A 14,119-nucleotide genomic window follows, 5' to 3' on the forward strand; every position below is an offset into this window, starting at 1 on the left:
CACTCTTTCTAATTGAATATTAGTTAGAACCAATATCACCACCCTATCTCATTTTGCTCCATTGTCGTGCCACCCTTTTGTTTTTGTGTGGTGTGAGTGAGGGGTGTGTGTGTGTGCCCGAACGTGGGAGAGAGAGAGGGAGAGATAGAGAGGAGCTCAAGAGCACCTCTTGCCATTCTTCCGTTTGCAGCTCCTCCACTCACTCCAGCCGGGCCCATTGGCGGATTCCGGCGACCGTGAACGACGTGTTTCCGCTGCCCATCGAAATGAAGGTATGCCTAAATCCCAAATAAGAATTTTTTTGTGGCATTTCAGATTTTAAGCTAGATTAGTGTTTTTGATCTTGTTTAGATCATGGTTAGATCATTTTAAATCTAACAATTGGTATCAGAGCCAACTTATTTGGGTTTAGAGCTATGTATTTTCGGATTTTTCCATTTTTGGTGGAAGGAAAATTCGAAATTTGAATCCGTATTTGGCTCAAGGAAATGTTGTTTTGAGGTTACCCACTTCATTTATGGCTCATAGGTGATGATTTCCTTGAGTTTGGTGGGTCAATTTGGCTGGAATCACTGCGTTTTTAAGCTTTAAAACGGCCGGTTAGGGGTTTTTAGGGATCTGATTTTTAGGCCTTATTGAGAGAAATTAATCCCAGAATATGAAAGAGCACGAAATTTTGAACAAAACCCCTTTCGAATCATCAAAAGCGGAGTTATAGATAGGAAGTTATGGCCATTTGAATTTTCGGGTTGGAACCGGGTCGCAAAACGGGTCTCGTGACCCGTCTCAAGGTTGAAGACGACCAGAAAGAAAAAAACGCGTCAGCGCCCACGTGGCGCGCTTGGGACCCAGCGAGCGTCAGCGCGTGTCAGCCACGCGTCAGTGCTTATGTGGCGCGCATGGGGCCCATTTTTGGGCTAAATTCCTCCCTATTTTGTGATTTTAACTCCGTTTTGAGCGACCGTTGTGTTCCGTTTTTCATTTCCTACCTAATTAAATGATTTATTTTGGGTTTGGGCTACCATAAAATCATGTTTTTTAATATTTTAATATTATTAATTTTATATTTTTATGGGTAGTTAATTCTCACAATTTTTAAACAAATTTTTCCTGATCATTTCGTATACAATTTGTTTGATGATTGACGCCATAAAATTATTATGTTGTTATTATATAGCATATATGTAATTATGAGAATTCGACAATAGTAAATGTTTATGTACTCACCTCTCGTGAGTCTAAATATGTCAAATTGTCTGAGTATGTTACGGAGCTCTCCCACAAAATTTAACATTTCCTTTCGAAAAAGGATTGGGATACACACTCTTTACATGGATACACATGAGATCCCAGCAAATATTTTTATTTAAATATTTGTTTATTGTAATAATTTTCATATATTTTCTAGGTAGTTTTAATTCTCACTATTTTGAGACCTAAAATTTCAGGGCATGTTTGTTACTCCATATTATATGGTCATATTTTATTTGTTCTCCCACTTAATTTGATATTTTGGTAAATAAAATTTAGACATATACTATGGATGTTTGTTTAAATTTTTGAAATGCCCATTTTGTGTTTAATGTTTTAATGCCTAATTATTTGTATAGGCATACATGGTCTCTTTTGTGTTAAAGTGAGAATGAAAATTTTAATTAAAAGCTCGTGTGCTATTATAAAGCTTAAGCTATAAGTTTATCCATAATTTATTTATTATTGTTATCATTATTATTTGATATCTTGTTTTATATGAGTATCATGTGTTTTGATTATGCTATCCAAGTGGGAGAAAATTAGAAACATTTTTTTTGTGGATTAGCATAAATACTAGTATCAAATAATAAATTGTGAGATTATATGGATAAACTTTATTTGTTGATTATGTTTTGAAAGTCCATACGGGTAATGGAATTATCCTATCGATAGTTTTATTGCTTGGTAGGACACTTGAGTCTTGTTGGAGATTAAGCTTGTTGTCTTTATTCATGTATTTTGGTTACATATTATTATTTGACATTTTGTATTATATGAGTATTGTCGGCATTGATTATACAGTCCAAGTAGGAGAATATTGTGAATGATTATGAGTGGACTTGCATAATCACTAAACTCATATTATAGTCAAATAATATATCAGAGTGTTAAGAATAATGGTATGTATTTACCATATTGTTAAGATCCATACGGGCAATTAAATTATTCTATCGATAATTAACTGTTTGGTAGGATACTTAGACCGGTGAAGGAAGTTTGTTGGATGTCATTAACCGCATAATCTTTACTACCCTATCGGTGGTGGATTGATGCATTTGGTTGTGATGTTTGATGAATTATCCTTACCTGCGAAAGAGTTCTATTCTTGCTCAACGAACTCTAGCACACAATGATCATATTGGCTTAGATCATTGGGAAGGCTAAGTGAAGAGCAAATTGCATGATCTTGTTTTACATGCCTATTGTTAGTTGCCCCTGTTGTTTTCTTTAGCCTTGAGCAATCCTTGTATCTCCGCTATTTTGACGTTAAATGGGACAAGTTATCATTAATGGTGTGGATCTCTCTTTATGAATTCATGGTGTTAGAACTGACATAGCCTTGAGAGTGGATGTGTTTTCTAGCTCCACTAATGTGTTGAGAAACTCTATGATGATGAGTGGGAGTGTATGGATAAAATCGAGGCAGTAGCGTCTCAATTTTTGGATGAGACAGTCACTTTATGGAGAACGTTGTTGATAAATGCATATGTGTAAGGTTAGTGGGAGCAGTTTCATGTTCATGCTTTTTATGTCGGTGACAACTTACTCGCACCTAATGATTCTGACCTACTGGTTAAGACGAATAGCATGTAGCCTAGTCACTTTGATTTGAGAATCTTAAAGAAGCCTTTTATGTTCTAGGCATGTAGATTCTCCGTGATAAGGATAAGTGCATTTTGTGGTCGTCTCAGAGAACTTTTATTGTTCTTGTTTCGAACAGGTTCAGTATGCATTCTTGTTCTCCTAGTAAGCACTGTTTGTTAAAGTGACAAACTCTCAAAGGTGAATGTCCTTATGGTGAAGTAAGAGAGATCAAATAAAGTTGTCCCATTTGCTTACGTCTTTAGCAGCCTAATGTATGCTCAAGTATGCACACGTCTCATTATTGTGTTTATTGTTGACGTGCAGATTCGGTACTTGAGTGAGTGTTATTATTACTAAATTAACTGGGAATAAAGTACCAGATAGTTGTGTATCGGCGAACCAACACTTTTGTTATAGTTGGATCTCGTAATGCCGATTATGTAGGCTGCTTAAATGATAAGAGGAAGAGCTACTTTGTTAAAAAGTGTCAAATAGGCACTCGTAGCGTCCTTGACTGTGATGCGGAGTATGTGACGTATCGTGAAGCTATTTATGTGATGTAATTGTGAAACATTGTTTCAGCATTAGGAGTAGTTCACTCAATTTTTGGACCGGTTGATGTTGTGCTGTGAAAGTTTCGTAATAGTATATTTCTCTTAGAACACCATGAGCATTGTCCGCTCAAGCATAATGATAGTGTGTTCTGTTTTGTGAAGAGAAATTGTAAAATGCCTCATCGTTATTGAAAACACGCCTATAAACAACATGTTGGCAGTTCCCCTAAAGGCCTACCTATTAGGTGTTTTAAGAACGCGCATCCCACTCGGGACTATAAGGAGCCTGTAGTTGTATTGAGTTAGTGGGAGTTTACTGCCATTTGTGTGTGACATGTTGTTATTGATAAGGATTGCTTATGCCTCAAATAATACATGCGTATTCATGGATCTGTCACTTTATGTGTGATGTTGTGTTGACACACTTTTTAATTGGCAAAGTGACAAGTTGAAAAGAGACATCTAGTCGTTAGTCTCTATCATTGGTTTTGATCCATGTATTAAAGTTGTCATCATGCTTTGATGAATCTCTAGCGTCTGATTATATATAATGATTGTATCCTATCGATACGTTATTATGCATGATTGTTTTGGGCTTGTGTTTATTATGTGAGATTCTTAGCTGATGCTTATGCTGTGATGAGTGAATGTTCGTTCTATGATTATGTCGTCCAAGTGGGAGATTGTTGGAATATTTGTATGTGGACTTCCATAATCATATTAATTCACTCTGTAATTAATTAAAGCATCTTATAGATGACTGTGTTAATTTGAATTAACACATGCATGTATGTTAAATATCAGTCCATAATGGGATGGACACTTGTTTTATTAACTCGCTTGAGGCATTTGAACTCATTCTATCTCATAATATTTGGTCAACCCATTAGACCAAATACCCTCTCTAATTGAATATTGGTTAGAACCAATATCACCACCCTATCTCATTTTGCTCCATTGTGGTGCCACCCTTTTGTTTTTGTGTGGTGTGAGTGAGGGGTGTGTGTGTGTGCCCGAACGTGGGAGAGAGAGGGAGAGATAGAGAGGAGCTCAAGAGCACCTCTTGCCATTCTTCCATTTGCAACTCCTCCACTCACTCCGGCCGGCCCATTGGCGGATTCCGGCAACCGTGAACGATGTGTTTCCGCTGCCCATCGAAATGAAGGTATGCCTAAATCCCAAATAAGAATTTTTTTGTAGCATTTTCGGATTTTAAGCTAGATTAGTGTTTTTGATCTTGTTTAGATCATGGTTAGATCATTTTAAATCTAGCACTCCCTTGGTAAAAGTCACTTCCTTTTTTGTTTTTTCATTGTTCCTTTTCTTTTGGGGGTTAAAATATATCAAAAATTAAGGCTTGTTAATTTCACTGATTCGAGTTTAAAATTTAAGTTTTATTATAGTAAAAAGTTCTCAAAAATAATCACATCTAATTTTTTTACTACAGTAAAAAATTCTCACATAAAATCATATCTTAACTCAAATTAAAAACTCGAATCAGTGAACTAATCGGACCTTAAATATATTAACGAAAGTTTGCTCCTTTATGCTAAAATGGAAGTCAGTAATTCTATCAAAGAAAATGAAAGTAAGTTTATTATGTTTTGTTTCTTCTTCATCTACAAATCTACTGAAAAAAGGCTCTAATAAATAGGGATTTCGTCACAATGCTTTGCTTTGTATTCTTCTCTTTTCTTTCACATAATATTGCTTTTTATTCGTCGTGTTATTTGAGCAGGTCATGAATTTTAGTTGTCTTTTTTATGGTTTCTTTTTTTTTTTTTTTTTTTTGTGGGTTTCTTTGTGATCCTTGGTATAGATATGTATCTGTTTACTTTAATTTGTTCCATTATGTCTATATGGGTTTGTCACATCTATGCGCCTGATGATCTATGAATACTTTGTGCTCGGGAATTTCTTTTCCTTTTATTTATTTATTTACTTTTGTGATTGGGAAATTTGGGATTTGGCTGCCGTATATGTGATTATTTTAACTTTTAACCCTCCATTAATATTTTCTCTACCATTCAAGACTTAATCAAGTAGAATATATAAAAGTAGCGAGAAGCAAGCATCCTTGAAAATAAAATAAAAAATAAAAAAAATAAAAAGTTTGTTACATTGTTCCTTTCTACGATTGTATATATTGGTTTCTGTTTGCAAGTTTTGTTCAAGGAGATTGTTAATTATGTGTTTGGTGAATTATCGTTCAGAAATGTGCCCCTTTATTATATTTTTTGTTAAGGTTGTTTCCTATAATTTTGGTGTCACCCATAAATTCCAAAAGGGCCGTTTTCAATCTACGAGCTTGTTGTTTATGAGCACTATTTAATTATTTTGTGCTTAGTAATGATAATTTTCTTCTTATAAATCCATGGGATTGTCACAAGCTACAAACTATCTTCCCTGTATAATGTGGACTTAATTTCAGCTTTTATTTCATTGTTCGTTTTACAGTTGACTTGGTGCTTTCTTCAAGTTGATTTTTGATTTATTACGCAACAATTCTTTTCTTTTTTTTACCTTTTTGTTGACACTTGACAGTACTATAGTACCAATTGAGTACTTGCCTACACCATGTCTCTGCATGTGATTGGTCTTCTAGCTCGAGCTTTGCCGCCTTGTTCATCTCAAACTGACGGCGGGGCTAGTGGCGTGACCAATATTGGGGGCTGATAGTACTTTGGGCAATTCTGTTGTGGTTTATCTTTTTCATATCTGCAGGATGATGATGCAGCCCCAGGGCATGCAGGTGCTCGCATTGGCGCTGCCGCAGTTCCATAGCAAGATTGAGATCGGCATGCAATTTAGGCTGCAGATCCAGAGAGATCACCTGTTTTTCCCAGTTGGACTTGCTATATATTTATATGTGTGTATATATATATATATATAATATACATTGATTCTTATCAGATACGTCATTAAATTTTTATATATGAAAGTCGTCATTAAATTTTTATATATGAAAGTCGTTACTGATGAGAACGTTAAAAACTCGTATATATTAATGTGCATGATGACATTACTAATAGGAACGTTAACTAGTTTGTTTTGTTTTGCATTTTGTCTGTTTAACTCGTGTAGGTTAATTTATGTTCTAGATCAATGATGAGGGAGGAGTGCGAGGCCAAGAGCTTTTAGACTGAAACCAACAAAATTGTAATGTTCATATCGCTTTCACAATTTAAATATTACAAAAGAAGAACAAATAAGGAGAAAAGTTGAGCTAGCGCGAAACTATCATTTTTCAAACGGAAAATGAACGCAAATGAGATGAAATAACTTTCATGGATATCTGAATAGCCGTATTTGTGATTTCTTCTCATTTGTTGTTATAACTAATAGCAGCTCAATCGAGGTCAAGTACGGCCATACTCCACTGTTGTTTTGATTTTTCTTACTTAAATTCACTTTTTTACTTAAGTTTTTAATTCGAACGCGTGAAACGAACGAAACCTAAATATTGATCCGAATAAGTTTTTTCTTCTTTCACTTTTTTACTTAAATTTTTAACTCAAATGCGCGACACGAATGAAACCTAAATATTGATTCGAATAAGTTTTTTCTTCTCCTAAGAAAGTAAAAAAAATAAAAACAAAAATGTTCCCATTAAATAAAAAGAAGAAAACCGCTATAAACTAGAAATATAAAATGTAAAACAAACATGATCAATAAGAAAAATGAATTTTTGACGATATAAAGTATGTTATTTTGCCTCAACCGATAAGATAACTCCTTTTAATCATTTGATTAATTTTTGACGCTCCACTTTATGAATGTTCATATTAAAAAAAAAATATCACAAGCGCAACAAAAGTGCTCTTAATCATCAATTAGGTGTCATATACAATTGTTGAAAAACCTTATCCTATTGGTAGGGCAAAAGAACATGCCCTACTATAAAATTAAAAACAAAAAACAAAAAACAACAAACAAAAACAAAGTTGAACCAAAACTTCCACTAGATCAAAGAAAAAAGACCTTATTAAATTTTTCAAAATTAAAAGTTTGTAGTTCAATTTGCCATACCACAACAAGTTTAGAGGCAAATGTGTTAAAAACTTAATTACGAAATTTAAAATTTAGAGGGTTAGTTGCTTAAAAATTTGAGGACAATTATACTAAAAACTCAAATATAAAATATATGGCAATTTGTTTTTGTTGAATTAGACAATATAACAAATAATAACAAATTATAAATAATTTTTCCATATCCTCAAAAATACATTACATAACAAATGTAAAAAAGAAAAAAAAAATTATCTTTTCAGAAAAATGTTGTATAACCCGACGGGGATATTCTTAAACTATCATAAAGAGTGGCCCCACTTGTAGGACTCATGTGAAACTTACTTATAGAATCCACATTTTATAAGAGAGTGGGGATTTAATCCCACGAGACAAATAAGATTATTTTATTTTTTAACACGTCTAGATAAAAAAAATGTTTGAAAAAGGGAAAAAAAAAAAAAAAAGAGAACATGGAACAATAAAGGTGAAAATTCTGGCCGTCTGGTCCAGCACCCGGCCCGAATGGGATATTTTCAATGAGCAGGGCAGGACGAGGGTCAGCCCAATCTGACTCTAAAACTCAACAGAATTAGGTCTTAGGGCCGAAATTTATAAGGTATTTTTAATAATAAGAAAATTAAAAAGATGTTGCCCGAAGAGATTTCAGGCTTAAAATTTAGACTCGGCCCAATCTGATCCGGCTCAAATACTTAAGTGTGTGGGAACCGGGCCTATGGCTTGGCTTGTTCAGTGCGGCCTAAACTTGCTGTTTAGACGGGAAGTATGTTCTAAGAAAAATAGACGGAACCAGACGACAAGTAAGATCTAGGGGATGTTTGGTTAGAGAATTCAAACCATGATTTAAATTATGGTTCATGATTCACTACAGTATTTTTTCTCATAAAAAATACACAAAAATTAAAAATAATTATAATTACATGATTCTAATCCATGAACTAAACGTCTTCCTAGTTAAAATGACGTCGTTCTCTGTTCCACTGTCCACAAACCTTTTTTGTTTTGGTGAAAAAAAAAATTAAGATCTGTTCGTCCCTGCACTATCAGCGACTCAGTCTGCTCTTGGAAGCCCTGCAAATCCCTGTGAAATCAAAGAGAGAAGAGCAGCATCCATGGAAGGACTAGTCATAGTCCAATCGACGCCCATCCAAGCCCCGAATCCTCCGAGCTCAGCCCAGTCTCTCCATCCTCAACCTCCTCCCTCTTCCAAGAAGAGACCCCTCGACAATGACTCCCTTTCACACCACTCCAAACCCCTCAAGCTTCGTCTCCTTCTCAAAGATCTTCGTCCTCATTTTCTCGAGGTTTTAATTCCTCTACTTTGTCTCAATTTTTGCTGTTTATGCAGATTTATGTAATATCATTTCTGGGTATTTGCAATTTGCTTCTCATAAGCAGTTTTATATATATTTTTGTTCTTTTTTAATTAACTTGTTTGATAACTTTGGGCGGTTTTTGTTCTTAATGCTTCTTCCAATTTAAATCCCATTTTGCTTAACACTTTCTTAAGCACTCTAGAAAGGTTTTTTTTTTTTTTTTTTTTTTTTTTGTAAACACTAAAAATATCTTTGATAACATTATATTTTGTCAAGGTTGAGAAATGTTGCATTTTTTTCATGAGCCAAAATTCCTGAAATTTCTCAGTTGAGGATATGATCACTCCTATTTCATTTGTTTCTACATTAGTTAAGTAGTTCTTTCTTTTTAGTACATTATGCGAATGTGTTCAGGCTTGAAATCTTCCTGTTTTCTTGAAGGTTCTCCGGACCCCGGACTTTCGGAACTGCAAAGCAGCGAATGAAATTCATGAACGTAAGTTCATTGAGATGCTTTACTTTCCCTCCACAATAATAGCTTTCAAATTTACGTCCCAGTTCCATAACTTCTCCTTTCTTCTGCAATTGTATAGGCATAGCATAGTCCTTAATTGTTGTGCTGTTTATTTGCATACAAATGGAATGGTGCTTACAACTTACCATACAAATAGTCCCCATAGCATGTTGTGTTTGCAAAGATTTCAATGTTCTTCACATAGCTAAAGATTTTTTTTTTCTGTCCTTCATTGATTAATAAAATTAACTCGCGTTTCTTTTTCCAAAAAAAAAAGGGGGGAAAAAGAAAAAAGAAAAAATGTTCTTCACATAGCTAAAGATCATATTCTCAAATGTAGTGAGTGTTGGCAATCCATCTGTTCTTCAAAAGCACAAAGCAATTTAGTACAATTGTCCTCGAACTTGTCGTGGTTTAGCAAATTTCTGTCTAAACTTTTAATTTTGACAACCAACTCCGTGAAGTTGTAAAATTATTGTAATGTGCCCCATTATACTAAATTTGCTCAAATTTTTTAATAGATTTGAGGGATTAAAAGTTGAGGAGTTGAAAGATTTCTGCTGCATTTGAATTGGGATGATGGTATTTTTCGTTGAATGTGCTTTTTTAACATTAACTTAATACAATCATCGCCAAAATGGGACATATTGCAACAATTTTGCAAGTGAGGGAGCAACTAGCCAAAATTAAAAGTTCAGGGGGAAGTTGCTAAAACCATATATGTTCAGGGGGAAAATATATAAAATAACCGCCGAATTTTATAACCAAAATTTATGGTGTGTAGCTCATAGAGCATTAGGATAGGTGCCATCAATTTTATAAATTTTCTCAGGAGTCTACACCGCTTAATCTTGGGGTGAATGTTTCTTGCACTTGCACTTGAGTTTCCAAGCTCACAATGTTGCTTATTGATTGATGAGATATGCTAATTGCACTTGTGAGTCGCATGAGCACATGATTAGGACTGTTGATTCTTGTGGGCCCAATTGGGGAGAGAGGGGGTGGGGGAGGGGTGCAGAAATTAGCGGTTCAGATGCGGTTCAGATGCTGGCCTTGCGAGTGTTAGCATTCCTCTTGATTGATATATCTATGGAAATTCGGGTTGTATAACTTGTTATTGTTCTGGAACTATGCTGATCTGTTTGTAAACCTGCAAATTACAGAGATGAAGCTTCTGGTAGAACTGTACAATCAGATGATAACAGAGACAGTTTCTGTTGGCAAAAAGATTGTGACAGAGAGGCAGCCATCATTACCAAGTGAGAACAAGGATGGTCAAAATCCATCGGAGAAGGCGTCAGCTGAAACTAGTGATATTTCAGGGACATATATTGTTGGAGGATCAGCTTTCGGCTGGAATTTCATCACGTATTCTGGAAAAGATCCCGTGTATTATGGAGTGACTAAGGAATCGTTTCGTGCAAAAGCAACTCCTCCGCCATCCCAGTAGAAGTGCCTCTGCAGCCAGGAGCCGCTGCTTCTACTACGTCGGCGTTCACTTTCCGGTTACAGCAGAAGTAACTGGAAAAATGCGGTCGCCTCCTATAGAAATTCCTGCAGCCTACCCCATGATTGTACGTGTAGTGTAGAAGTATCCAATTGTCAAAGCTCTAATATTTATAGCGTGTTCAATGTCTGTCTCATGGTCTTTATTCAAGCTCCTGAAAGACAAAAACCGTGCTACCGCTTTCTTTTTGATTGAGAAAGAACCAAATGAAAATCAGATGTACTGCAATGAGAATTTGTTGAACCAAGAATATTGGTCTACCTTCCTGGGATTTTATCATGCTTTGATATCCATTATCCATTACACCACTGACACGTGGCACATTCGTGTATGATCTTATGAAAAGAAAAGGGAAAAAAAAACTGTTATTGTCTTTTTATGGTGATATTTAATAACGGTTTTGTTGCTTGAATTATGAATTTTTATTTGTTTTGCGGGAGATTTTCTTGGTTTCTTGATCTCTGCATTTTATGCTGGTCATTATGCAACCATAAAACAAACAAACAAACAAACATATAAATAAGTAAATAAATAAAGGCACAAGGCATTATTCAATAAGTCATTAACCGTGGGGGCCTGGTTAAGCCACGATCCTCTCGGCCTCTCGTGAGGGCATCGCCATCAAGTAATATCAGACCACGTTTCTTCTTTCTTCGTTATCGTGCGAGGGACTTGTCGTTTTGTTTATTGCCTAACCAGTTTGTTTTTCACTTTTTTTTATATATATTAAAAAAATATCATTTTAAAGCAGCACGGGTCCATAGCTCAGTGGTAGAGCATTTGACTGCAGATCAAGAGGTCACCGGTTCGAACCCGGTTGGGCCCTTCCATAATTTTGTTTTGTGAAAATTGTATGGATATATTATTTAATAAGATTCATCTCAAAAGTTGCAATTGATGAAAGAAGCGTAATTAAATCCTTGTTACGTTTGGTTTATGTATTCAGAATCATGATTCATAATTATTTTTGTTTTACGTGTATTTTTTTGTGAGAAAAAATACTATAGAAAATCATTAATCATGATTCAGAATCAATGACGAATATAGGAAACAAACGTAATATCCAGAATCAGATTTAGGAATCTATCTCAAGCACTACTCGTTCAGTCTACTTATAGATATTTGAACTTGGGACTCCTACTCTAATATCAACTGATATAAGATTGACGCAACCATTCCTCTCATAAGTTAAAATTGATGGGAGATGACTTTGAGAAGTCTCTTACGAATTTGTGGGTGCACCTTACTTACGAATTTGTGGGTGCACCTAACGGACAAGCTCAAGTACTTCTTCGAAGACCAGGCCACGTAGACTGCCTCCCAAGTTCAAATATGATCCTGCATCACCTATGTTTGTTTCACTAGTTTAGTTCAGTTCAACTCAGTTTGAATAGTGAGCACAGTTTGAATTGGCGTTTGGTAAGCATGTAGTTTGAATTATATCCCTCTTTTGAATTGAGTTAAACGACCCAACTTAGAATTTAATTCTCTCATCAAGTTCAATTGTTCAAACCATTTTTTAATAGTAAAAAGTGTCTACTCTCTACTTTTCACACTACCAAACACAAATTTGAATTTTATTCTTCGTTTGAATTAAAACTTTAACTACACATCCAAATAGTGCTGAAACTTTAAGAAATTGTTCTTCTTCGATGTTGAATTGGGCATTAATGGGAATATCACCACCATAACCATAAGAAGCCATTATGAAAAATAAGAGAGATTGATAGCATTTTGAGAGAGATTAAGAGAGATCGAAAGAGATTTAATCGAGATTAAGAGATATTTGAGAGATATTTGAGAGAGATTTAAGAAAGATTGAGAGAAATTGAGAGAGAATGAGAGTTTTTGGGTGAGGAAAATGGTTGGGGGGAGGGGGTATTTATAGAAAATTTTTTGGCTTGAAAAAAAAAAAGTTTTCGCTAAAATTTTGGGTCCAACGGCTAGTAAAATTTTGGGCACTCAAGTCGGTTCGGGCATTGGGCAACGATCAAAAAAATAGCCATTGGGGTTTAAATTTTTGGGCAAAAATCATGCGGCGGTCGGGTTCGGGCAAAAAGATCCGTTGGGGTCAAAATTCAGGCAGAATTCGGGCTAACGGTCAAAACATTTCAGGCATTTTCGAGCATCGGGTAAAATTCGGGCTAATGGTCAAAAAAATTCGGACAAAATTTGGGCATATACGAGCAAATTCGGGTTACACCGGAAAATTCAAAAAAAAATCCGGCGGACGGCGAGGACGACTTCTCCACCGGCGGCGGGCAGCCGGGAAATGATTCTTTTCGGGTTGCCCGAGCCCATGCCCGACCAAATACCTCAGACGGGCGGCGAATGGCACCTGCCCGCCGTGCCCAAAAATTTTTGGGCACCGGGCATGCCCGCCGCCCAAAGTTCCACCACTACATCCAAACGTCAATTCAAACTACACATTTTGAATTTTTTGTTCAAATTAAAAAGTTCAAACCAATAAAATTCAAACTAGCGAACCAACTGATGCCCCCTCAAAAGCGCACCTATGGGTATTTAAACTTGAGACCTCCTACTTTGATACCAACTGATGTAAGATTGACGCAACCATTCCTCTTAAAAATTACAACTGATGGGAGAAACGCAATCAAATTCTTTAAACATCACCCAAGACCAGATTGAGAAATCCATCCCAAGCAGTACTCGTTTGGGCCCGTACTTCGAGAAGTCCCTTACGAATTTTTGGGCGTACCCAACAGACAAGCCCAAGCACTTCTTCGAGGCCCAGGCCACGTAGACCGCCTCCCAAGTTCAAATATGATCCTGCATCACCCATGTTTGTTTGACTAGTTTAGTTCAGTTCAACTCAGTTTGAACAGTGAGCACAGTTTGAATTGGCGTTTGGTAAGTATGCAGTTTGAATTATATCGCTCTTTTGAACTGAGTTAAACGACTCAACTTAGAATTTAATTCTCTCCTCATGTTCAATTGTTTAAACCATTTTTTAACAGTAAAAAGTGTCTACTCTCTCATTTTCACACCTATTAAACACAAATTCAAATTTTATTCTTTGTTCAAATTAAAACTTTAACTACACATCCAAACGTTAATTCAAACTACACAATTTGAATTTTTCTGTTCAAATTAAAAAGTTCAAACCAGCAAAATTCAAACTAGCGAACCAAATGAGAGTTAATCATTTAAAGAAGCCTCCAATTTTTGCAATATAAAAAATGATATTAATTACTATATCATTTAAGTCTTATAATATCATTTTTTTAATTATTCGTGCTCATTATTTTAAAAGAATTTGTATGTAGCTTTTGTAGTTTAAGATTTTGACATGTTACTCTTTAATTCTCTGCTACAAATTTAATGTTTTATATTTTGCAAA

The 14,119-nt window shown here is 35.4% G+C and overlaps 1 protein-coding gene and 1 non-coding gene across 2 annotated transcripts; both read left to right on the plus strand.

Moving 5' to 3' along the window:
• The first annotated feature begins 8,409 nt into the window (after window positions 1-8,409).
• LOC21400299 lies at window positions 8,410-11,181 on the plus strand. Its single transcript, XM_010107646.2, has 3 exons — window positions 8,410-8,725; window positions 9,179-9,233; window positions 10,415-11,181. The coding sequence occupies exons 1-3, from the start codon at window positions 8,534-8,536 to the stop codon at window positions 10,699-10,701; spliced, it is 534 nt and encodes a 177-aa protein (XP_010105948.1). The 5' UTR covers window positions 8,410-8,533; the 3' UTR covers window positions 10,702-11,181.
• A 331-nt stretch (window positions 11,182-11,512) lies between these two features.
• Window positions 11,513-11,584, plus strand: TRNAC-GCA. Its single transcript has one exon. It is a non-coding gene; the product is annotated as a tRNA-Cys (tRNA).
• The last annotated feature ends 2,535 nt before the right edge of the window (window positions 11,585-14,119 follow it).

Source organism: Morus notabilis, unplaced genomic scaffold (genome assembly GCF_000414095.1).
Source record: "Morus notabilis unplaced genomic scaffold, ASM41409v2 Scaffold902, whole genome shotgun sequence".
NCBI lineage: Eukaryota > Viridiplantae > Streptophyta > Magnoliopsida > Rosales > Moraceae > Morus > Morus notabilis.

What these genes read in the sequence shown, in the direction of transcription:
- LOC21400299 (XM_010107646.2), top strand. Translation starts at nt 8,534, where the DNA reads ATGGAAGGACTAGTCATAGTCCAATCGACGCCCATCCAAGCCCCGAAT. An exon ending in TTCGTCCTCATTTTCTCGAG is followed by an intron (nt 8,726 to 9,178) that starts GTTTTAATTCCT and finishes GTTTTCTTGAAG; the next exon opens with GTTCTCCGGACCCCGGACTT. An exon ending in AGCGAATGAAATTCATGAAC is followed by an intron (nt 9,234 to 10,414) that starts GTAAGTTCATTG and finishes TGCAAATTACAG; the next exon opens with AGATGAAGCTTCTGGTAGAA.